The sequence below is a fragment of the Pinus tabuliformis genome, chromosome 1_1, assembly GCF_031772625.1.
Source record: "Pinus tabuliformis cultivar Carrire ecotype Pingquan chromosome 1_1, CPIR1, whole genome shotgun sequence".
In the NCBI taxonomy this organism is placed as follows: domain Eukaryota; kingdom Viridiplantae; phylum Streptophyta; class Pinopsida; order Pinales; family Pinaceae; genus Pinus; species Pinus tabuliformis.
The window spans coordinates 996,973,896-997,001,022 of record NC_142297.1 but is presented as its reverse complement, the minus strand read 5'-3'; the positions used below and the strand labels follow the sequence as shown (position 1 = coordinate 997,001,022).

General features: G+C 38.8%; 1 protein-coding gene across 2 annotated transcripts in view; it reads right to left on the bottom strand.

Annotated features, from left to right (window-relative positions):
• Positions 1 to 3,235: 3,235 nt before the first annotated feature.
• Positions 3,236 to 27,127, bottom strand: part of TRM11 (tRNA modification 11 protein) — a 257,824-nt gene continuing 233,932 nt past the window's right edge. For both annotated transcript variants that reach the window (XM_089393088.1, XM_089393089.1), the window contains exon 6: positions 3,236 to 4,156. In XM_089393088.1, coding sequence (XP_089249214.1) covers positions 3,581 to 4,156 — 576 coding nt within the window. In that variant the 3' untranslated portion in view covers positions 3,236 to 3,580. The remainder of the gene's footprint in view (positions 4,157 to 27,127) is intronic.

The following is a 27,127-nucleotide window of genomic DNA, read 5'->3' as shown; positions in this document are numbered from 1 at the left end:
TTTGCGACATTTGAATGGTATGTGTTCGTAGTCAATTGCCTGAACCCATTCGTCGTCATAGACTTCTAGGATGACTTCATCTGGGAGTGCTCCTGATAAATCCATCTCAACACATATGTAGGCAAAGGAGGTATATTTTCCTCTGAGTGTTGCCTCTGAAATCTTTAAAAAATGACCTAATTTGTTACCTATAGCTTTTAAAGATTCTGGCATCCAGTAATCTAAAGGTAAGGAGTATAGTCTAATCCATACCGGTACCGATGTGAATGTTTCTCGCTTCGGAACAAAGTTCATCGTCCACGGTCGCATATAGAGACCAACAGCTGCATAGAAGTATGGTCCTCCTTCAAAAATTCTGTCCCTGTCTTCCAAGTTCGTGAATACCACAGTAAAAAAACCTTTGGATCCCAGATGTATCTTTAACTCTCCTTTTGGTTTCCAGGTGTATTTTATCCAAGTGTACAGGGCTTTTTCCGTTGCCCAGATTCCCATAAACTTGCATATTATCACATCGTTTGTCATATGATCCCTATGCTCTTGCAGAGCTGGATCATTCAGGATTACCCGCGGTTTGATGTTGGACTTTGGTTTACAGGGCCCCATCTTAGTTCCGTTCTAAGATTCTTGACCTCTGTCTTCTGCTTTCTCCTCTTGTCGGACTTCCTCGTGGGTCCCTTCCTCTTCCTGGGGTTTGTTGCCTTCCACCTTCTGAGCGTTAGAAGTTTTTGTCTTGTTCTTCGAAGAGTTTTGAGGCTTGTTCCTATTCCCTGCTCTGCCTTTGTTTGAAACCACATCGCTGTAGGAGGGAGTGGAGCTCCCTCCTCCTTGCTCTTCCATGGTTACCCGCTTAACTCTGTCGCTTCCTGTGTTGAACCCTAGTTTTTACTCCAAGCGCCCCTATTACAAGCCATTTAAACAATCTCAAATGATTATATATTTAAAAAAAACCATACATTATGTTATTGACACATTTTACAATCTTGTTACCAAGTAAATTGTTGTAGCAAGCGTATACAAAGATTGAAAAATAATGTTTTTTAAGTGTAATAGTTATCTAGAGAAACAATCATCCTTTTAAAATAGCTTTGAACTTTATACTAGTAATAAAAACAAAATTTGACCTCTAGACAAGTTCAACTATTACAAGCCATTTAAACAATCTCAAATGATTATATATTAAAAAGAAAACCATACATTATGTCATTGACACATTCTACAATCTTGTTACCAAGTAAATTACTATAGCAAGCACATAGAAAAATAATGTTTAAGTGTACTAGTTATCTAGAGAAACAATCAATACTGAAAAATGTTATATTATTATGTCATAAATGTTTGTGTAATAATAATAATAAGTATATTATATGTATCTTTTGTATGTGAACATTCAACATATATTTATATAATTACATATTATTGTAATAATTCACTTATTTAAAAAGTACTTAAGAAAAACAAAATATTATAATAATAATAATATTAAAAAAACACATCTATCCATATATGTGATGAGTGTATATTTATACACAATTTCACATGATATTGTTATTAGTATTAATTTTTTGTGGTTCATGGTCCTCGAAGATCAGTGACCACTACGTCTATGGAATATTGTATCAGGGAAATCCGCCAAAGAGATTACTTCTTGCTAGCTCGACCATGGAGCCTAAGCCTAACCTTGCGAGTGTCGAGATAATTAAACTCGTGACCTCTCTCAACAACAAAAGTGCTTTAACAACAAAAACTCGACAAATTAAACTAACCCTAGGCTTTTCACATAATATTATAATAAACCAATTATATAAATTTTAATTTCACATAATATTATAATAACCCAATTATATAAATTTTAATTATTTATTCTTATTATATGAGATATTTTTTAATAAATTATTATTATTAATTAATATTTATAATTTATGCTTATTATTTTTATAATGCTTATTAGTTGACTAAGCATATTTATTTTTATATATATTTAAATAACATTTATTTAATGTATCCCAATGGACTGGACGAGTCCTAATGATGATGAAGTGTTTTTAACTTCATAAAATAAATTCTTAGGTTGTTTTTCCTAGTTGTCTGCCTCTATTATCGACCTCCGTTATCACCTATTATACTCAGCATCAACCAATTTACACTGAATACCATGTATAAATGTAGAGGAGTGCCTAAAATCTACCCCCGAATAAAAATTACGACCGTGTTGCGATGAAAGGCACTGGTTTGTGCTAATTTACAAATTAGGAAACATAGCTACTGCAGGTTTAAGATTTGACTATCCGAATTTCCCAGTATCTATCGAATCATTTTACCCATCAATAACAGAATCATTTTACCCATAACAGCCTAAACCACTCTACCATTTTAATTTATGAATGCAGTGTCTAAAGACACGAGGGAAAATTAACATCTGTGCATCAGATTGCTAGAGAGATAAATTAAAGGATATTAATACATGCATGCATACTCAATTAAGAAATACATGGAGTATAATTTTCAAGTTATGCAACTAGCTAAGGAATAATTCAGAGAGAATTAGAGGCAAGTTGTGCCTATTCTCTTTCCTTCACAATAATCATTTTATCTGTGCCAAGCTGTTCGTCTTTGCTACTAGTACACAGTGTTCTTACTCTTCGTTTCTTTTCTGGAACTACGCATGAAATGAAAGGACTGCACTTGGATTACCACTTGGCTTATTGTACCGGTATACTAGCAACCCAAAGCCGATTCCCTCCATTAAACATCATATCTGTATAACCGTGTAAGTGCAACTACATCATGGCCTATTGATGAAGCTAGTGTCTCGTAGTTCATCTTTAAACTTAGAATTCCAATCCTTTTGGAAACACTCTTTTAGTGTTGGGGAAATCACACTAATACCAACCATATCGAATGGGAAAACCTATAATGTATTGCTTCAATCATCGACCTTAAGCTCCGAAACATGGGTCCTAAAAATTCAGCCAACCAAGAGTCGTAATACATTTTCCATGTTCCCGGTTAATACTGCCAAGAGATATCCAAAGCAAATCATGGTTGGCAAAACATGGCAGTTGATGGTAATTTATGTTGTAGCAGACAAATAATAACTCACAATATTGTCCTAGAACTCCATTGAATTATGTTTTTAAATTACATGTTGAAGGAAAACAAAAACCATTCATCAAATAGTAAAAACTTAACACAATAAATAAGAATTGATAATAATATCTCTCTTGGCACCTTTAGATGAACCAGATAAGACCAATAACCATTTAAAAATTTTATATGTCAAAATCTGATTGGTTCTCCATTACCCCATAAATATTTTTTGGCTCATAGTAATTTTCATATTTCCCCATTGCTGATTCCCGAGGAACCGTTTTTTAGATATTGGCATTGCTACACTAGCAATACTGTGTAAGGAAGCGTTTCTTCTTCACTGTATTTGCAGGTAGTGTGAGCTTACCAATTTCAGATCATTGTCATGTGCTTCTGATAAGATGCTAGGCATTCGTGTATCCTACAGATACATGGGAAGGATAAAGCATAAATTTACATGCACAGATAGAGACAATCCAAGTTAAGTGTCCTGTCAAACACATTTGCTTCTATACTTGGGTTTTGAATCTTTATCACGTTTAATGTTCATTCCTGATAATCCTAAAGAAAGTTCTAAGTTTTCTGTGGTGCTGAAAACCTTTGAATGAAGGCTCCCATTCTCTCTCGTTTCTTCTAACAACTTAGAATGGTTTTCTTTGAATTCCAAGTGCTTCTCCCTTGCTTGTGCAGCGATTTCTGCAGTGTACTTGGCAGTTTTCTCCATTGTCAATAAGCAACGACTGTATCTAGTACTAAGAATCTGCTCACTATGTGATACCAATGTAAAACATCCATGATCTGGAAAAATATCTGCCGAGTCCTCACCTACTGCTACAGGATAGAAGAAAACAAGCCTTCCACCCATAACCAGCAAGCGAACAGCAACATCAAGCAAATCATGCACACATTCAACCAGAGTGTATGGAGCTGTTGATGGAATGTGGTCTCTCCTTTTATCATCTGGAATGACATAAGGACCTACAGCTCCCTTCAACAGTTTTCTTCCGCCTGATTTTCGCCCCCCCGCACGAACACCATATGGTGGGTCACATATAATTGCATCAAACACCTACATAGTCAAACTCAAATATATGACTATTAGTATTAAAAAATACAATTCAGATTATATAGATAAAGCAAACTGCAAAAGAAAAATTACATTTTATGGAAAGCTGCAAAAACCTAATGCTAAAATTAAAATAAAAATGCAATATATAGACCTTTCAGACATAAAATAGCACTTCAATATCTGTGTTAGCACTAGAGAACTAAATTTCAATGTCTGTTTAAGTTGAGTTCACATTATCTCTTGCATTTCTTCACCTAATGGCTGCTTCGCTTGTGTCTAATGTTTGAAATTCTCAATTTGTGTTGCTTCAATGCCATATTTTTGTGCAGACTATGTAAAAGGACTGTCATCTTACTCTAGGTACTTATAAAAAGGGCCTTCATTGCGTTGTTGACCTCAATCAAGCTTTTCTTAGTCAGAGAAATCTCTGAACAAGATAAGAGGTACTCATGGATTTGCCAATTGTGTTATACACTCTAGTACAAACATGTACCAAGTAATTTTCATGATATAGTATTTATTACACATATCCCTATGTACATGTAGTACTTTATGTTCCACCAAGTTTCTGGGGCATAGGAATGCAGTAGTGGGGAGACGCACAAGAGGGACATGTGGGAGCACCTCCAAGTTTTAGGGAAATTCAAGGGGGATGAGGGGATGTCAGTGTCCCTCGCATAGGGCCCCTCTCTTTAAAATTAAAAAAAATAATAATAATGATAAACTCCCAACGATAATAATTCATCCTGTTGCACCTATTTTATTCCAAGTCTGAAAAAACGGTTGGACAATTTTTTTCAAAGACAGAATCATCAGCCAGCTATCTATCATGTCATTTCTGCAAGTTGTAATGTAAATGATGTTAGTACGACCATGTAACTATGTAACAACTTAGATAAGCTTATGATTTTGACAATGGATTTCATCCTAGGAGGTTTTTTAACCTCACCGATTATTTGTGTTTCTAAATACAGCGAATCAGAAGAGTTTTTTTCTTCCAGCTTAAACCCCAAAGCTAGAGTGGAATTTATTGACAAAGTTTTAGGTGACTCAAAGTGTTTTTAGTCAAGTCCACTGTAAAAATGATTTGGGAATAATTTAATTTAGTTGGCTAAATTATTTTATTACAGATCACTTGGTCTAATAGATCATATTGTGTCGCGGAATTGGATAATTATATGACGGTCTATAATGAATGGGTATTCCCTTTTTGAGGGTTAAATTATTGTAATATCTGATGTAAAAATATTTTAGTGCATGGTCCCTCGCAATCAAACAACATGGCTAAAGTATTTGAAGGTGGAAAATGTAATTAATCCCCTCGTGTCAATTAATTAATTTTTTTGGCAAAAATTAAATTAAATTCTAAGCCAGAAAATTAATTAATTTAGAGTCAAAATTTAATTTTAGAGAAATTAATTTCTTCAAGTGGAAAAATTTGTGGGTCGAAAAGAAGTTAATTTTTGGAGGTCCCCCACTAAGGGAAAATTGGATATTTAAAGAAAATTTGGACTCTTGGACCTTGGTAGTTAAGTCAAAGTCAATTTTTTGAAGAAATTAGTTCAAAATAATTATTTTTGGACTAATAAAAAATGATTTTTATGAGAAATTCGAAAATTCCTCAAAAATAAATATTTTCGACAACAGAGATTAAAAATGATCAAGTATTTATCAGTGGTCAAGATTATTTTGACAAGAATCAAACCAACTAGCCATTATTTTAGTTAAATGCATATTATTGATGTTTTCTCTTTTCGTATCCTAGTTTGGACAAAGGTGTATGACATAGACGGTGATCCAGGATTGAGACACATAAATCCATGGATGATCATGGTTATGTGGAACATATGGTTAATTATGATTTATGGATGATACATGATTTGTATGATTATATATGCTTAATCTTGTACTGAGCAGGATGTGGCAGGGGGGTCTGGTTATTTGCAAACAGGGATGCTCAAATTATAAATGATTGTGGAAGTCATGATACATGATTTGTATGATTATATATGCTTAATCTTGTACTGAGCAAGATGTGGCAGGGGACGTGGTTATTTGCAAATAAGGATGTTCAAATTATAAATCACTGTGGAAGTCATTTTTTCAAAACCAAAATGACTGCGCAAGTCATGCACAATTCTTGGTCTTGGAAGAAGGCCGTACCAACGAACCATTAGATGTGTTGAGAAATCTAGGGCATCAAGATTAGGTGATTTCTCTATAAATGATAATTGCTTGTGAATGCATTTTACTTCAATTAGGGTCTTCTCTTTAGTTAGATTATTATAGTGTTCTTCTTCATCAAACAACTACCAAAGCATAAACAATAAAGAAACAAGAGACACAAAGTATAAGCGATTAGCTAGGGCCAAAAACTCTCCCACTTGAGAGGAAAACCCAAATGAATTCCTTCTTCTTATAGAGACTTCAATTGACGAATACCAAGACCAAGAATCTTGTCCTATTTGACCTCTCCAAGACCAAGACACAAATCCCTTCTCCATTGCTTCTTCTTCTTGCCCAAGTCAAATTGCTTGCCTTCCTTTGTAGTTTGGATACCCTTAAGATTTTGGCCTTCCTCAACAAACCTGTAGTACTCGACTGCCTGAGATTTCTACAAGATCACACATGTGAGCAGAATCATGGACTTTTATGGTGTCTTCCTTCTTCGCTTGACTTGAGCACCTTCACTTGTAATTTTGGCCAGCAAAACAAATGGTAGAGATAACTTTTACTTGTCTTTTGTATGGGCTGATGTCAACTTGCAAAACCCCTAGTTTTGGCCACACGTGCAAGGAAATTCATCCAAGAAATAGTACCAACACTCTTCGTCCTTCTCTTCCTTCTTTTCGCTGGTTAGAGGCTCCTTCTCACACTTATTATTGTAGAAATTTTCCTTGATCAAAAATCTTGTTCTCAAATGGAGGCCGAACTGCCTATTTATAGTGGTTGCCCATGAGATAAGCCGACTTGAGTTGAAGCCTAGGCCGACATGCCTTTTGGAGATCACTCTCCCTTCTACAAGCACTGTCCACCTTCGTTGTCCTTCTAGGTGTACTTGGCCACCCTTTAAGCTACTAAAATCATTGTTTAATAACCAAAACAGGGCTCGACCCTACCTGAAATAGATCTGAAGTGTTTCAGCCTTGTACTACAAGGAAGATCAACTACCAACATGCCCAGATCTAACCTTATCTTATGTGGCTCCTCTTCTGCTCATGCTCGGACTTGCAATAGAAAAAAATTGACCCAAAACTAGTCCCCAAACTTCTTCGTCTTTGTCCTCCTAAAGCTCGACTACTTCAGATGTTCTTCTCTATGATGATTTGCACTTGGTTTATGTGAAATGAGGTCTCCAACATGTCTTATTTATATGTTTTCTTACGAGCGTCAAACAACCCTTGAAAGGGCACCTCTAAGTCAAGGTCGACTTGAACCTTTTGATGCAAACCGTCTCTTTAACAAATAAAAATTCATATCTTCAATTGTAGACCTCCTCTCTTGGTGCTTGAAGTTGCCCCTTGCTCCTCTAAGGGTGCTCTTCCATCTCCAAGGGTCAAATGTCCAAAAGTCTTCTTGGTTTCACACCCACAAGCTTGGGTGGAAAGCCCCACATATTGGGTTCTTAGCCCACAAAGCACTTTTGTGGTGCCAATTCCTCCACAACCCTGAACCCTCTCCCAAGCTACCAATCTCAACAAATACAATGTGGAAGTGTAAGCACAACTAGAAAATTCCCAAAATAACATATAGAAAGAATCTTACAATAATACAACCTTCAAACACATATATATAATTGTGACAAAAACTTAGTGCAAGTTATAAAGAAGAATAGTGAGATCAATTTTTGTGTAGATGTCATAAATTTGACCCGTTGTCTCTCAAAGACAATTATCTGCATCCAAAAATGGATAACTTCTTGTAAATAAGATGATACAATTTTATTAATGCCCAATGAATGACCACAAAAGTAGGTCAATGGGACTAAAGGATACAACCAATATGAATACAATGTGGAAGTATAAGCACAACTCCTAGAAAATGCCGAAAATAACATAAAATAAAAAACTTACAATAGTACAACCTCCAACCAATATCAATACAATGTGGAAGTATAAGCACAACTCCTAGAAAATGCCGAAAATAACATAAAGTAAAAAACTGACAATAGTACAACCTCCAAACACATGTATATAACAGTGACAAAAATATTGTGATACAAATTACTAAGTGAGGTTGCCCAAGACTAGAAAAATGGACAACTCAAGAGTCGAAAGAGAGAGAGAGAGAGAGAGAGATCTTATGATGAAGCCACTGATGTTAAGGTCTCGTGGGTCTTGTTGTCACCACGCTTGCACACCAAAGTTAATGTGGGAAAAATTCTCAGCCCCACTAGGTGTAGCCTTGGTGGCAAAGCTTAGAGAAGGGGTTGTCACCTAATCCCGACTCTCTTCGCCTAAGCTCTCTCCTAGCTAAAGCCAAGGGGGGTGGACCCTAAGGATGGATTCTAAAGGAAGGCTTGTTAAAGTAACAAGTATTGGAAAATCAGAAAGACAGAAAGATTTTCTTTATGTTGATAATTACTTGTGATATTCTTATGTTTTTATTAACTTTTTTGTGTTCTTCTTTTATCTTAGTTCATCAAGCAATTACCAAAACCATAACACAAAGATCAAAGACACCAGATGTAGGCGGACAGCCAGGGCAAAACCCCTATCTAGGGGAAAACCCAGTCAAAAACTCTTCCTTTAATAGTTTCATGAGATGATCCAAGACTCCTTGACCTAGACACAGACTTCCTCCAATCACCAAGTCAGCCCTTCCTTTCTTCTGCAGATGATGACCTTCCAGCAACAACTTCGACCTAGCACTTCGATCTTGCAGTAGCAAAGTTTCAACCTCCCCAGCGACAGAACTTTGACCTAGTAGCAAAACTTCGACCTGCAGTAGAATCCAGAATTTCGACCCCAGCAACAGCCCAGTAAATTCACACGTGTGAGAGAGAGGTAACATAGAAACTTCAATTTTTCTTCTCCAGAAAATCACCTTTTGTTCCTTCTGCAATTTTGTATTCTCCTGCTTCTCTCTCTTGAATATCAAACTTGTGAGTGTCTTGCATCAAATGAATCAAATTGCAATTATTTATAGCCTCTTATGGAGTTCGAATTACCCTGATGTAGGCCAACTTGATAAGGTAAGGGCCGACTTGGTGTGGAGGTGACAAATGACATATTTTACTCAATAATTCTTTTTACATGGCTCAAAAGCCCAAGAAGGGTCTCACAAAAAGGACAATGAGTCTAATGACTCAAGACAAAACCTAAAAGTCCTCAATGGGGACTTTGACCTATAACATGATGACCCAAGCATGAAACCCATGCTTTAATAAGTCATAATAATAATAATAAAAATATCTTTTTCTTTCTTTTGATCAATACATTTCATTATGACTCAAATACAAGTATGAAGACCGAACCTAGTTACATTCTCCAACAACAAGGTCAAAGAGATAGTAAATTTGAACATTCACCATTAAACAACTTAAAAATAACTTGAAAGAAAATAAATGATAAGCAAGTTCAAATAACTATGAGCACATAAGTATGTAACGAAACAGAAAAAGCAAATGAGTTCGACAAGATAAATCCAGCAAGAAAACTATATGTAAGTAGACTAGTGCCAATATACTTGCAAGAAATAACATGCTCAAAGTGAAATCATAATACTTGCATGTAAAATATGTCCTTCAAGATACAGTGAATTGCAAGAATGGAAAATTGCCAAGAAAATGTTAGTATAAAAGATATTGAAATGTGAGCATTAAGATACACTTGCAAAAATAAAAACTTGTATTTTGAAAAGAAATGCTCAAATAAAATATAGTAACATCAAATAGGCATGAGCAAAAGTCTAGATAACAAGTAAAATGATATTGCAAGTGTTGTAGCATTTTTTGGTTTTGATAAGTTAAAATAAATTAGTCCAAAAAATGAAAATATTTTTCAAAAAATGTTAAGCTAGGATATGGACAAAAAGAATACTGAATAAAAATGTTAGGAAATATTTTGATAAATATGTCCATATCAAAGAAAATGTTAGAATAGATGCCCTAAAAAATGAAGGCAAAAATAAAATGTTAGGTTAGAGAAGCAAAAAGCAAAAAATAGATCATGAAAGTGTGCCAGTCCAAGTGCCACTACTTTTTACTTTATTATGCAAAACAATGGTTGTGCGTAGCTTGTCATAAATGCCACAACCCATGATAGTCAAATAGTTTAATCTTGACTAGTTCATGCTTTAAATTTCATGTTTATAGTTAGAAAATAAAGATCTAGCCACACTGTTTAATCTTGGCAGATTAGTAGTTAGGTAGAGAATAATAAGGAGCTCATCAGTTTAATCTGAGCCCTTGGATGTTATAAGGTTAGAATTAAATAGTTTGTTTTTCAAAAGAAAAAAGAAAGAAAAGGGTCTGCTAGCCTAAATGCACCCAATTAAGTGAAAAAAAAATGTTAGGATAAGTAAAGGGTAGGTAGAAAAAAGGTTGCAAAAGTACAAAGTTGATTGAAGCATAAGTACATTTATCATGCTTAATTCAATGTTTCAGTGTGTAGGAGCAATTTGAAAGTGAAAAGATGTTTACAAGTTGATTTGGTTAACTTCCCCTCATTTCATTTCATCCCCCACTACATACTTACTAATTTCCCTAAAAACCCATAAAACCCCTTTATCCTAAAGTTTTATTAAACCCCACATTACTTAACAAACCTCTGCAAATCACCTTTTTCCCGATATAAGAACTCTTTTAACCCACCACCCTTGGTAGGGTTAAATAAACCCCGCCGCAGTTAACTCCGGTCCCACTCCATAAACCCGCTTATATCATAAAATAATTACAAATCACTTGTAATTGTCCCCCGGGCCCCGCTAATCTCCGCGCCTGTGCCCTCCGTGCAACTTCACCGCGCGATAGCCGTTAGATTTTTCACTCCCAGATCTAACAGCGTGCATCCATATCGTGCGCTCCCGATCTCCGACCTTTACCTGCTCGAGAGCACGTGAGATTCGTGGTTTTGCTCGGGCCCCTTGTGGTTACGTGGCAGTCCCACATTAACTCGCGTGCCTTCAGAGAAAAACCACCCCACGGCCAAAAGCGGTGCGATGAGCAATGAAACCATCTCCCCGCGTAGGCCGAAACCACTCATTGTTAACAATTATGAATTTCCGCGCCAAAGTTAACCGTTAACCATTTAAACATGAAAATCCTCGTTTTCACTCTTTTCGCTCGTTTTTTCAGTGAAACCTGTCTAACCCTGCTTGCACCACCATGAGCCTCTGCAACCAAATTGGGCCTCGGATTACCTTCCAAACATTGCTAGGACTCCGTTCATACACTATCCTGTTCCCTGAAGCCATTGCGGTCATCTGTGTCAGCGTGTGTTTTTCTTAACAATTGTTGTATTTTGCAGGTGATTAGCAGAAGGCCAGAAGTTCGGATAAACAGTTTGATATTGATTTAAAAACTTGTTTGTTCCAGATTCTCGAGAAATGAATTCAGATGGTTTTCCTGTACAAATAGAAATCAGGTTTAAACCAAAGACAAAGCAGAAGGAAACATTTACATAGTAAATGTTAAAACAAACAATTTGCAGAGTAAATGTTAAAACAGAGGAGGCAGATAAAGACAAACAGATGAAAGGTCATAAGTAAAAATGACATCCAGCGTGAAGATCAAACAACGAAACAACTTAAAGGGCAAAAGATCAAAGTCTAAAGGACAACAGAACCTAAATAATAGGAATAGTCAGCCAGTTTCAACAATTTTCAGTTTTTTCAGTGATAGTCACCAACAACACAACATCAAAATAGTGCCAGATCAACTAGCACTCTTTATTTTGATTTCACAATAATCTATTTTTGTAAAAGCAGTTTAGGATATTTTCTACTATTGTATAAATAACTCTCTTCACGAGTTATTATGGGTTCACCATTGAACCAGGTTGACCATTGAAGATAGGTTGCACTCTTGAAGAAGGTTGCACCCTTTATGAAGCATTTCAAAACACTTGATGTACTTGACTTTTCTGGACCCTTAATACAAAGCAAAGGATTCTGAATTCAGTTTTACACAATTTGTGTTTCCTGTAAGTTTTTCCAGTGTTACACATTATGTTTTTCTTCATATTCTTATGTCTTACAGAGATATCTAGGTAGGAATAATTGTGTCTCAATTTATTCCTATAAGCTTCTGAAGTGATAATCTATAAAGAGAATGGATTAATGAACTGTCTGTTTAATTAATTCCCTCTGAATCAATAAATCATCAGCATCTTGTTGTAAGCATAAGCATATTCTCTTGAACCTTTTGAACATCGGTCAGAGGTTTTCACACTTATGATTACACAATTTTCTGTCTGAAAATTGTGATAATCATATTATTTTTTGTTTCTGCTCACCACTATTCAAGCTTTATCACTGTGTGAAATTTTATAGCAGCCCTCTGCTTTGGGATTAATATTATTCAAAAGGTTAGGCATTACAGTGTTATATCTGTTTCATTCATTGGTCCTCCAAATTAAAACAAAAACCCCCAAAACAATTATCTTAGATGCTCTGGCTTGATAGCTGACCATTATCAACTCAGAGGTACAACAACAAGACAAAAAAGACCACAAATCAAATTGATGCAAAATGAGATGATGCCAAATTAGACTATATGAGATGCAAGTTATCTTGGTTAATTTTAATCCAAGATTTCTTTTGACATTGAAGCACTGCTTCCAAATGGTCTCTTGGTGTTCTTAACCAATGCACGTTCCTTGCATACTCCATGCTCTTCTTTTAGATCAGGGATGCCACTCACCATTGAACTTAGGGTTGGAAGGATTTTGTAGTGGAGATGACCGAATCTTCTATGCCAAAGTTCACATGGGCTAACTTCAATATGAAACAAATCTTGAGCTAGGGGAGTTAACAATTTTTAAAGTCTTTCTTCATGGATCCCAATCATTCTTGCATCTTCTATGCTTGACTTTTTACCCCATACTAGAACTCTTCCATCAATGAAAACAACTTTATCACCTTTGTCTTCTATACTTGAAAATGAAAGTAAATTTTTGTGCAAACTGTTGAAAAGTGTAACTAGGTTTGGTCTTCATAATGACATGTAATTATGATTTTATGTAATGAGATGTAAAGAAGAAAAATAAAATTATTATATTGACTTGCTTCATGGGTTTCATGAGCAAGAGATTTTATTTTTGAGTCAAGACTCCCATTGAGAGTCTTTAGGAATTATTTGTCATCTAGTCATAAAACGATAGAGTCATTTTCATGTAATGAAGTCATGTTACACTTTGTAAAAGGTCAAATTTGTCTATGTAAAGTATTCTCCAAGACTTTGTCACGTATCCTCTTCATGTCGGCCTACAACAATGGAAGAACATGCTAGGAGAAGTCGGCCTAACCTCTAGTGATCATGTCAGCCTAAAGGACATGTGTGGAGGTGTATATATAGCCACACTCAGCCTCACTTAGAGGTAAAAAACTCGACTTGCATTTGATCAAGAAGAAGTGTGAAAAAGAGGTGAAACAAAAGTGTGAAGAAGAGGTGAAACAAAAGTGTGAAGAAGAAGTCAAAGAGAACTGCGAAGAAGTGATAAAGAGAGTTTTTTTTGGGCAAGCGAAGGAAGTTTCTTCTAGGCAAACGAAGGAGGATTCTTTTGGGCATAGAAAAGAAGGTTTCTTCTGAGATCAACGAAGAGGAGGTTTCTTGTGGGGCAATGAAGGAAGGATTCTTCTGGATACTTGTTCTAGGTAACCGAGATAGAGATCTAGAGACCAAGATTCTCTAGAGGAAGCTAGTGAGATCATAGAGACCAAGTTTCTCTAGGAGAAGTTGAGAAGAAGCAGTGTGAAGGATAGAGACTGAGTTTCTCTAGAAGGAGCCAAGGAGAGCAGTTCAAGATCAAGAAGAAAGTCGAGGAAGGGAAGAGGTAGAGCATCAAGGTTAGTGACAAGGTTCTTGAGAGGATACTAGAGTCAAGGGTTTGTGTCATGGTCTTGGTACTCATCAATTGAAAATCTGGAAGAAGAACTTTGATCTGGTTTTCCTCTCAAGAGGTGAGAGGTTTTGGCTTTCGCTGACAAGCCTACATATTGTGTCACTTGTCTTTTATTGTGCATATTGGTAATTGTCTTGATGAAAAGAACACAATAATAACATAACGAAGTAAAGACTATAAGCTAAGTAAGAGTATATCACAAGCAATTATCAAGCAGACAAATATTTTAACTATTCATGCCCTAGATTTCTCAACATGGTATCAGAGCTTAGGTGTTGAAGTCAAGAAGGGGCATTCAAAGCAAGTAGACACACGAGAATCAAGCTTCAAGAAGAAAGCAAGAAGAAAGACCAAAACCCTAGAAGCACTTTAGAAATCATCACTCATACATCACCAAAGGAGTGGAAGCTCTTCAAATCTAAGGAAGGTTACATCAAAAGGCAATCTTCTCTCTATTGAAGAAAGGATCATCTGAAGCAACATCATTATCAAGTTGAGGATTCAATCTTAACAAGTAAGTACATTTTCCTTATTCTAGTAAAAATGACTTCATGTTTCAAGGAGAACCAAAAGCTAGTTGGGATATCAAACTTCCTTGTATGGAAAATAAGGATAGACATAGTCCTCGAAGTAAATGAAGTCATTGATCATGTCCATGGAAAGGTCTCCAAGCCATCCAAAGAACAAGCATTATCTGAATACATGGAAAGGGATCTCAAGGCTCAAAATATTCTTAAGGAGTCTATCAAAGATCCTCTCATTTCCTATGTAGCCGAGCTGGAGACATCTAAAGAAATATATGATAAGCTGGGAGAACTTTTCTCTAAAAGCATGATAGAAAAGATCATATCACTTAGATCTGATCTATATAAATTGAAGGTGTCAAAGGATGAAGGGATATCGTCATGTCTCTCAAAAGCATCTCAAATAAAAGGTCAATTGCAGGATCTAGGAGAGATGGTATCTGATAATGAAATGATATTCATTATTCTAAATGCATTGACTGATGAACAAGGTAACCTCATATCTACTAGGGAAGAAGAAGCTATCCCATTCATCAAATTATGGTCTCTTTGCAAGGCAGAAGAAGACAGGTTGAAGAAAGAAAGTAACAAAAGATTAGATAGAAGGGATCAATCAGTGACAAGAAGAAAAGGGAAATTTGGAAAGTTTGATCCTCCAAAGAAAAAGAAGAACATGGCTAAGGAAAGATGCTATGGTTGTCAGAAACTTGGGCACTATAGAAGAGATTGTCCTAAACGCAAGAGGGATAGGGAAGAAGCCCATATTACTAAGGAAGTGAAAGAACCTGAGACAAAGAAGCTTAAGAAGGAAGAAGCAAAAAGATCTCTATTATGACTGAGATGATCTTCTTCACTAAGAAGGTAATTTCTACTTGTAATTTATAGATAGGAAGCAATGTAAATAAGATAGGATACATCAACTTAGAAAATAGCATCGTGAGAGAAGCATTAGGAGTAAGAGCTCTTGACATGGGAAGAAAAAAGGATGTCTAGAACAAGTTCTACTAATTACAAAGAATGGGAGCTCTTGGCAACCTCATTAAAACCTCAAGTAATACTTATAGAAAGAAGTAGAGATCATTATCAACTGGGATCATCATACAATAGTTAATAAATATCTGCTGAGAGAGGATATGAAAGATCCTCAAGTTTCTCTGATGGAATCCTTATCAAAGGATTCACTGATTTAGAAAGAACACAAGAGTTTCATCAGGTATTCCAACTCATGGGATTCAAGGGATGATGGTATGATGACATAGCAGGAAAGCAGGTCTAAAGAATAAAGTTATTTTGCTCAAATGAAGATGCTACAGGAAGTCTGGATGACCAAAAGGAAAGATGAGGTATGTCTGCTTACATAGGTTATTATGAAAAGCATGTCATATGGTTGCAGATAATATGGATCACTATTTCAATCTTGGGAAATATGATCAAAAGAAAAAAGGATCTCCTCCTCTGAAGGATTGCAGAAAAAACATAAGTCACACTAGATGAAATCAACATAATATGTTATCATATGAATCATGAGTTAGTTGACTACAATTAAGGAATTCTGATTGGAAGCTCCTGGGAATGAAGTGTGTGAAAAGAAAGGAAGAGATCGTGAAAATATGTAACAAAGGTAGAAGGCATTCAACATTCGAAGTCCAAGAAGATTTGTCTAGAATATCTCCCAAAAGGATATGAAGACTCTGATAGGAGTCGGAAAAAGATGGAGACCCCTGACAATAGGATATCTTTGGGAAATGTGTCAATCTACATACATGTTGCTGACACCTACAGGAAGATGTCATGATGAAAGACCATCACAAAGGTAATTTTGATTTAAGTGTTCATATCTTTTTTTTTTTGAACAAATATCTGGATGGGCTTATGTAGGATAGCGAAAGGGAAGATCTGTGGATGACTTCCAAGAGGACCATAATGAGGGATGTAAGATCCTTCTGGAAAATATGGCATGAAAGCAGAATGACATGAAGCAAAGCCAGATGGAAATATGATGGATCACTTTCTAATGAAATGAGGACATGACTCATGGATGAAAGTGATGGATGGTTTGTGCCCTATGAAGGAGACCCAAAAGATGATGTTATGCTCTTGACCTGCGAGAAATTCCAGAATACCAAATATGCGAAGAAATACAACCCAGAACACAGAATAAAATGAGAAAAACAACAAGTATTTTATTATTCAGAGATGAAAGCAATGTTCACTTGCCTCTTTGAGGGGGCAACCTCTAGCAGAGCAGAGCTCGATTACAAAATAAGACTCGATGATCTTTCCCTTCTAACTACGACTATTTATAGCTAAATGACCTTCAACAACCTAATGACTAGTGGTCCTTTGCATAACAAGGGTTAACCACTTTATTTATTAATTATGGCCCGTTGCAACTAACTGTGGTCCCATTCTTAAATGTGGGTCAACCACTTACAATTATTAATACGGGCTTTATTGACTCCTTAACTAACTATGACTATGACTCGACCCTATTGGGTTTATTACATAAATAAAGGGGTTAGGGTTGGACCCTAACATGCCCTCCCCCATCAAAAGTAGCCTTGTCCTCAAGGCTGAAGCTGCGGAAACTGCTGAAGAATAGTGGTTGGTTCCCAGGTCGCATCTTCTAGAGAGGTGTCTTTCCACTTGACGAGGACTTCCTTGATCGTGCGGCCACGCAGATGTCGTTCTCGAGTATCAAGGACCTGTTCAGGTTGGAGCCAGAGTGAACCTTCTTCATCCAATTCAAGTAGACTGGTTTGAATTCTGCAATTGTTCCCCACCACTTTCTTGAGGCATGATACATGGAAGACTGGATGGATTTTTGAAGTTGGTGGCAAGGCCAGCTTGTAGGCTACTGCTCCAATGCGTTGAATTATTTGATAAGGTCCGTAGAATTTGGGAGCTAATTTTTGGCAGCCCTTTTCTTTGAGCGATGTTTGCTTATATGGTTGCAGCTGCAGGAATACCTGATCCCCTTCTTGAAATGTGCGCTCTGAACGATGTTGGTCTGCATGTTGCTTCATTCGATTCTGAGCTTGATGGAGATTATCTTTGAGACGAGCTATCATGGTGGCACGGTTCTGTAGGAGTTGATCAACTGCTTGCACCTTAGAGCATCCAGGGATATAAGAAATAGGTGAAGGTGGGAGTTGGCCATACACTGCTTCATATGGAGTCATCTTGGTGGCTTCATGATAGTTAGTATTATACCACCATTCAGCTAAAGGTAGCCATTGTACCCATTGATGCTGCTTTTCTGAAGTGAAGCACCTTAGGTATGTCTCCAAACATTTGTTGACTGCTTCAGTTTGACCATCAGTTTGGGGATGATAGGTAGTACTTAGTTGGAGTTGGGTGCCTTGTAGCTTGAAAAGTTCTTGCCAAAATTTGCTGGTGAAAGTCGGGTCACGATTAGACACAATGGAAGTTGGCATGCCATGCAGTTTGAAGATCTGGTCCATGAAAGCTTGAGCCACCAAAGTGGGGGTAAATGGGTGGGGTAGAGTGCAAAAATGAGCATATTTAGAAAGTTTGTCCACAACCATCATGATCACTGATTTGTTGCCTGACTTTGGTAGACCAGTAATGAAATCCATAGAAACATTCGTCCAGACGGAGGCAGGGATTGGCAATGGTTGTAAGGTTCCTGGTAACTTGACTGTTTCTCCTTTGTGGCATTGACACACATCACATTCAGCTACAAAGGTAAGAATGTCATTTTTCATGCCCGTCCAAAAGAAAGAACGACAAGTGCGAGCATAAGTCTTCTAAAAGCCTGCATGCCCAGTAGTGGGAGATGAGTGCAACTCTGCCAAAATGCGAGTTTTGAGGGTGGATGTCGGTGATATCACTACTCGATCCTTGTAGCGAAGAATCTCATCCTTCCAAGAGTAGCCAACTGAGGAATTAGGATTTGCTCTCAAGTTATTAATGAGTTGGGAGAGAGAGGGGTGTGAAAACCATTCCTTGCGGGCTTCTTCAATCCAATTTGGTATGGGAAGAGAGATTGATAGTAGGGTGCTTTCATCCTCAAATTGGTGCAATAAAGCATCTGCTACTACATTGTCACACCCTTTCTTGTAAATTATCTCATAATCATATCCCAACATTTTGGCCAACGATTTCTTTTGCTGTGGCGATGAAAGATGTTGCTCCAAAAAATATTTGAGGCTTTGATGGCCTGTGCGGATTTGGAAACGTTGTCCCGATAAATATGGTCGCTAGGTATCTACTGCATGTAAGACAACCATCATCTCCTTCTCATAGGTAGATTGTCCCAGATGTTTCCCACTCAGTTGTTGGTTGGTGAAAGCCAAGGGTCGACCTTCCTGCATTAAGACAACACCAATACCAGTACCTGAAGCATCACATTCAATCACAAAATATTTGGTGAAGTCGGGTAGTGCCAATACTAGAGTGGAACACATGGCTTGTTTGAGAGCCACAAACGCCTGTTGTGCTGCATCAGTCTAGAGGAATGAATTTTTCTTGAGAAGGTTAGTGAGGGGTCTAGCAATGCAACCATAATTGCGGACAAATTTGCGATAGTAGCCAGTGAGACCCAAGAATCCCCTCAAACTCTTCAAGGTTTTTGGTTGGGGCCAATCTTGCATTGCCTGTATCTTTTTGGGATCAACCCTGACACCTTCACGACCCACAATGTGTCCCAAATACTCAACTTCTTCCACGCCAAAAGAGCACTTGGACAATTTGACAAATAATTTGTGATTCCGGAGCAGTTGCAAGATCAAGTCTACATGATGAAGATGTTTTTCCTAGGTTAGGCTGTAGATGAGAATGTCATCAAAGAACACGAGGACAAATTTTCAGAGATATGGTTTCAGCAGGTGATTCATGAGGCTTTGAAAAGTGGATGGAGCATTACAGAGACCAAATGGCATGACCAAGAATTCATAATGGCCTTCATGAGTGCGGAAAGTAGTCTTGGGAATGTCTACTTCTTTCATGCGTATTTGGTGATAGCCAGAGCGAAGATCTAGCTTGGTAAAGAATTGAGCACCATGTAGTTCATCAAGCAGATCATCAACAACTGGGATAGGGAATTTGTCTTTGACAGTGAGCTTGTTGAGGGCCCGAAAGTCTGGACACATGCGCCATTCCCCATCTTTCTTGAGCACCATGACCACTGGTGATGAATAAGGACTGATGCTAGGACGAATGACACTGGCTTCAAGGAGTTCCTTGATGATTTTTTCAATTTCATTCTTTTGGGCAAAAGGATATCGATATGGGCGCACATTAGGCAGTTGGGCCCTAGGGACCAAAGGGATGCTATGATCATGTTCCCCTCTAGAGGGTGGAATCTCTTTAGGTTTGTCAAATACCGGCTAGTGGCGGTTTAAGACCTGTTGCATCTCAAGATGAATATGAAGAGGAGTGGATTCTATGGCTTGGATGGCATTAAAATGGGTGATAACTCCATGATGGCCCTTTTTTAACAACTTTTCCATTCGATGCAAGCTGATGATAGAAGGCGCACCTACCTGGAGTCCACGGAGTGTATAAATGTGGTCATTCTACTTAAAGCTCATATATAACTCCTAGAAATCCATTGTGATTGGGCCTAGTGTGCTGATCCAAAATGGATTTTGGATAGACTTCTAAGTGTTCTTCACAGACGAAAATGAAAGTCCAAGGATGCTCTTGGAAATAGTCCCATTGCGTAGATATTTTCATTCTGGATTTACTGTAATTTCAATGGACTAAAATGGACTTCGGATGCAGAAGTTATCGCAAAAAGAAGTTTGCCTTTGTCCTTTGAAAAGGAGGCAAAATCTTCAAAAAATGGCATAAAAGGCCTTATAAAGGTAATCGCATCGCAAATGGTTCAAAGGGCGGCCTTAAAGCAGAGGTGGAAGAGACCCCCAATCGCCGATCTCCGATGTATCGGGTCGGAGGCAGGCATGAATGCAATGTCAGGACCCCGGGCGGAGCCAATTGCGATATGCGATGAATTGGCGTCAGCGGATCGGCGTCGGCGTATGGCATATAAAAAGATATGGGCCGTAGCGGATGCCAATATGCAATCATCGATGGCACCAATATGCGACAGTGCTGACTTGCGATTGCGATGATCGGATCGGCGTCGGCGATATGAGGTCGCATCGCAATATTCCATGGTATATGGAAAGAACCCCCGGGTCGTTGCAATTGCGATTAGCGATCAGAACCCGAACCCGATAAGGATTATCCGCGCGATTGCATAATATTTGAAATTCGGAAATTTGGATTTTCAATGTATTTCCCGTGTAAATGGGTTTTTGGCGATTTGGCCATGCGACGATGCGATGCGATATGGCGGCCAAAGGCGGACCCGATAGGGATTATAGGCCCGATTTCATAGATTTTGAAATCCAGTTTTTCAAGATTTCAATGTAATTCCCGTGTATTCGGGGTTTTGGCTAATCCGCTTATGCGATGCGATATGCGACTAATGGTGGACCCGATAGGGTTTATAGGGGCGATTCAATGGAATTTGAAGTCCGGGACTTCGCGCCTGATAGTGTATTTTCAAAAAATCTGTGTATTGGAATTTTGTCCATTTTCGGGTTTTTGGTTGGAGGAAGGCCCCGAATCCTCTATAACCGCTCTTGATCATCGTGCCACGTTGCAAGCGGGCGTTTTTGCAGACAATGATGCGTTTGAAAGCCACAGAGCCACAGAGCCAGATGGCCAGTCGAATAGACAAGGAGTAGAGAAGCCGCAGAGCCGCAAAGGGATGATTCCACGCAGAGAAACGGCTGGGGAGGCCACAGAGCCAGGAAAAATGCCTCAAAGGAGCTAGAAATCCCAATTGATGAGGGAGTTGGAAGTCGCTGAAGGAGAGAGCGAAAAGCCAGAGAGCACGATTGACATGCAACAACGCTGCTAAAGGTCGTTGGAAGGCTACTAAAGGTCGCTGGAAGGTTGTTAAAGGTGGCTTGGAGGTCGAGCGAACAATTGATGCACGCAGAGGTCGAGAGAGAGCTCAGAGAAACCAGAGCTAAAGAGCTAGACCCAGAGCTGAGAGCGAGAGCCAGAGCCAGAGCCAGAAAGCCGAGAGCTTCAGAGTTAGGGATGAGAGGGTGTTCTAAGCCCATTGTGTTCAGTGTAAACCAGTGGAGTTGAGCGTGGAGCTTGTAAAAGGACTTTGCCATAATCCCAGAGAGCCTAGTCGAGTTGACTAGAGCTCAAAGAGACGTAGCCCAAGAGTTTTGGGTGAACTCCATATTATATTGTTGTTTTGTGTGATTGCTTGTTGTTGCATTGTATCTGCTGCTTTATTTGCTGTTATATGTTCAAGCAAATAAACTTAAAACACATAAACAGTTTAAAAGCAAACACCAACATACACCTACTTCCAAGCATTATTAATTCCGTAATTGGTTAATGACTAGGTCTTGGGAATATAGAAGCTTTGGAAGTGGGAGAGGTTCTTGTAAGCTTGACAAGAAGCCTTTAGTGCCCCATTTTCAAATCAGGTGGTATCAGAGCCAAGTTTGATTAACCCCACCTTCAGAGAAGGTGATATCAAAGCTAGTTATACCAGAGCAAGTGGTATCAACTCAGAATGCTTGATTGATAGAGCAAAGATTGCTTGTCTGAAAGGTGTTTGGGCAGTCAAGGATTGATTGTCTGATTGATTGTATGCTTGTGTGCAGACTGACTATTGTTTGAGTTTGCAGAGGTGAAGGGAAAGCTATTGATAGCTCAGTCCAGGAAGGACAAGAAGGAAGAAGGGCTGAAGGCATCCTTCTATCCCAAAGGACCTCAAGGCAATCCTTGAAGCACAAGAGGTTTGTTGCAAAAGGTTGCTTGGATAAGCTCTTTGTTAGTCTTGTTTGAAGTTCTTTTGTTCATTGCATAATGACAACTTCTACAAGTGTATCCTCAAATTCCTCCTTCATCACAAGACTCTTTGATGGAGACATGAAGCAAGACTTGTTCATCATGATGGACAAGGTGAGAGAAATGTATGAGGATGGAAGGAAGAGCAGCATACTTAGAGAGCAGTTGAATTCCGTGGAGGAAGAGAAGCAGATGCTTTCTGACAAATTGCAGGAAATGGAGAGGCAACTTCATATTGCAAATATGAACCTGAAAAGGATGCATGAGTTGGAGTCACAGCTCTTTGTTGCCAAAGAAGCCTTGGTCAAGTATCAGCTTGAAGAAGAGGTAAACCATTCCAGTTTGTCTTCAAATTCTTCTAAGAATGCTTATATTGGTTCTTTTGAAAAACATACCAGAGGCATAGGTTCCAAGCTAATGTCCAAGATGGGCTATGAAGGAAAGGGCTTGGGTAAGCATGCACAGGGTATTGTTGAACCAATAATGGTTGAGGAAAGGCCTAAGTATTTGGGTCTTGGCTATGGACCATCTTATGGAGAAGGTTCCAAAGCTGCCATGAAGGCCATTGAAACAGTTCCAAGAAGGAGTTTCATTTTAGGTCCTCTACCTCAAAAGTGTGAAGATTGTATTAAGGAGGAATGCAATAGCTTGAAACATCATTTGCAGGATGCAGGTGTTCAAAAGCACACACTTGAACCAGAGAGTTGTGGAAACTCTAATAGCCTTGAAAAGATTGATGGTGTTCCAAAGGGAGCCACTTCTTCATTTGCTTCACCTCCTCATGAAGGCAATAAAGGTGAAAGAGGCAGGTATCTAATCATATTCCTTTTGATTTTGCAAAGCATGATAAATTTCCATATAAATATGGGAAAAAAATTGCATGTTCCTTTTGTGGTTTGGATAACCATCATGTTTCTAGATTTTGGAAGAGAATGACCACATACAGGAAACTTTTGAAGGAATGGAAGCAAGAAGCCAAAGGTCCATTGGACAAGGAAAATCATGCTATCAAGAGGATGCACATGTGTTGCACTTACTGCCATAAGCAAGGGCATCTTGCTGAAAGATGTTAGACTTTGAATCCAGCAATGCTTCCACAAAAGCTGAAGAAGGTGGAAAGAGAAAATGGTAGAGATAGAAAGGAAGTTTCCATTAATGATGTGTCTCAGGATGATTCACATGTTGATGCTGATGTGCAGACAAAGGAAAGACCTTTGAAATGGGTTGGTAAGAAATGGATAGAGTTCTTATCCAACTAAGATTGCATGTCTATCGATGCATCTATTTGCATTTCTTTGTTCATGAGATGCAAGTTGCAGGATTTTACCAAGAGGGTGAATGGGAGAAGTTGAGGAGGAGACTCACTTTGTTGCTGCAACATTATATTTCATTTCAGCTTCGAAAGCACAGTGTGCTTAAGCAAAAGTTGAAGGATGAAATGCATGCATGAGGATGATGTGCATGAACACAGGGATGTTGATGATTTCCTTGTAGTTAAACATGTATGTGTAATTAACTTGGAGGGTTGATTGCTTTGTTTTAAACATGCATGTAATGCAATGTTGACTTTGGAGAAGTTAACTTGGTCTCCAAAATGGAGATAATGATGAAGTGTTTCATTTTTTGAAAAAGAGTCCTAATGGTCTTTTTCTACATGCTTGACTTGAAGGGTCATTTGTTTTAAAGGCATGTTTTGTGGGCTTGTTGTCTAGTCCATCATTTGTAAGCAGATGTAAGACATGGAGGTGTTCACAAGATGTGAAATCTATTTCTTTTGTTGAAGCAAGAGTTTAGTCCATCTAGTTGTTATCTGTAGTTCTGTTATTGTTAACAATTGTTGTTGATAGCTTTTCAAACAGGTACAAATGAGAATTTTGTGAAGCAGATGTACTTCACATTTGTTTGAGCCACCTTGGATCAACGATCAAAGAAGAGAAGTTCAAACTACCTTCTGTGACCATCTCAACAGGAGTTCTGCAGGAAGGCAAGGAGGAAGACAGTTCTTCCCAGGAGGACCAGCACATCCAGGAAGGAAAGTGGTCAAAGGCTTTGGTTCAGAGGCACTATGCAAGGCAAGTGTATGGAGGCTGAAAGAAGAGGGTGCTGTTACTCTCATTTACTGTTCAGATCAGTATATCAGTCTTTTGGGGACCAAAAGTTCTTTTAGTGGGAAGGCGTGATCCAAAATGGATTTTGGATAGACTTCTAAGTGTTCCTCACAAGGGAAAATGAAAGTCCAAGGATGCTCCTGGAAATAGTCCCATTGCGTAGATCTTATCATTTTGGATCTACTGCAATTTGAATTGGCTAAAATGGACTTCGATGCAAAAGTTATCACAAAAAGAAGTTTGCTTTTGTCCTTTGAAAAGGAGGCAAAATCTTCAAAAAATGGCATAAAAGGCCTTATAAACGAAATCGCATCGCAAATGGTTCAAAGGGTGGCCTTAAAGCGGAGGCGGAAGAGACCCCCGATCGCCGATCTTCGATGTATCGGGTTGGAGGCAGGCATGAATGCGATGTCGGGACCCCGGGCATAGCCGATTGCGATATGCGATGAATCGGCGTCGGCGTATGGCATATGAAAAGACCTAGGCCGTAGCGGATGCCGATATGCGATCAACGATGGTGCCGATATGTGACAGTGCCGACTTGCGATTGCGATGATTGGATCGACAGATCGGCATCGACAATATGAGGTCGCATCGCAATATTCCATGGTATATGGAAAGAACCCCAGGCAGTTGCGATTGCGATTAGCGATCAGGACCCGGACCCGATAAGGATTATTCGCGCGATTGCATAATATTTGAAATCCGGAAATTCAGATTTTCAATGCATTTCCCGTGTAAATGGGTTTTTAGCCATTTGGCCATGCGACGATGCAATGTGATATGGCGGCCAAAGGCGGACCTGATAGGGATTATAGGCCCGATTTCATAGATTTTGAAATCCCGTTTTTCGGGATTTCAATGTAATTCCCGTGTATTCGGGGTTTTGGCCAATCTGCCTATGCGATGCGATATGCGACTAATGTCGGACCCAATAGGGTTTATAGGGGCGATTCAATGGAATTTGAAGTCCGGGACTTCGCGCCCGATAGTGTATTTTCAGAAAATCTCTGTGTATTGGAATTTTATCCATTTTCGGGTTTTTGCTTGGAGGAAGGCCTCGAATCCTCTGTAATCGCTCCTGATCATCGTGCCACGCTGCAAACGGGCGTTTTTGCAGACACTGCTGTGTTTGAAAGCCACAGAGCTAGATGGCCAGTTGAATAGACAAGGAGCATAGAAGCCGCATAGCTGTAGAGGGATGATTAAACACAGAGAAACGGTTGGGGAAGCCACAGAGTCGGGAAAATGGCCTCAAAGGAGCCAGAAAGCCCAATTGACAAGGGAGTTGGAGGTCGCTGAAGGAGAGCTCTTAGCTACGAGAGCGAAAAGCCAGAGAGCACGATTGACAGGTAGCAAAGCTGCTAAAGATCGTTGGAAGGTTGCTAAAGGTAGCTTGGAGGTCAAGCGAACCATTGATGCACGCAGAGGTTGAGCCAGAGCTCAGAGAAGCCAGAGCCGAAGAGCCAAAGCCAGAGCTAGAGCCGAGAGCCAGAGCCAGAAAGCCGAGAGCTTCAGAGCTAGGGATGAGAGGGTGTTCTAAGCCCATTGTGTTCAGTGCAAACCAGTGGAGTTGAGAGTGGAGCTTGTAAAAGGACTTTGCCATAATCCCAGAGAGCCTAGTCGAGTTGACTAGAGCCCAAGGAGACGTAGCCCAAGAGTTTTGGGTGAACTCCATATTATATTGCTATTTTGTGTGATTGCTTGTTGCTGCATTGTATCTGCTGCTTTATATGTTGTTATATGTTGAAGCAAATAAACTTAAAACACATAAACAGTTTAAAAACAAACACCAGCATACACCTACTTTCAAGCATTATTAATTCCGCAATTGGTTAATCACTAGGTCTTGGGAATATAGAAGCTTTGGAAGTGGGAGAGGTTCTTGTAAGCTTGACAAGAAGCCTTTAGTGCCCCATTTTCAGATCATGTGCGAAGCCATTCAGCACCCAAGGCAATGTCACAACCACCCATGTTAATCACAAACATGTGGGTCTTTAGGTGGTAGTCTCCCATCTAAAGTTTAATATTTTCGCATCAGCCTTCACATTTCATTGTACCCCCATCAACAATAAGGACCTGGAAATTAGAGACTGCCCTTACAAAAAAATGAACAGCTTCGACGACTCACTTATGGATAAAGTTATGAGTGCTGCCACTATCAATCAATACTACTACAGGGCGATGTTTAAGAAAGCCTCTGATTTTGAGAGTTTGGGGCGCAGAAATGCCCGCCAAAGCATGTAGCGAGATAATTGGTTCATCTGGTGTAGCTGTGAGATCATTGTCCTGCTGGGTCTCCTCAACTTCGTCCCAAGGGGTGGGGCTTCCTCTGATGAGCTGTGATCAGTAACATCAATTTGAAAGAATTTTGGCTCCTTGCATTTATGCCCCGGGGAGTATTTGTCAACACAGTAGTAGCAC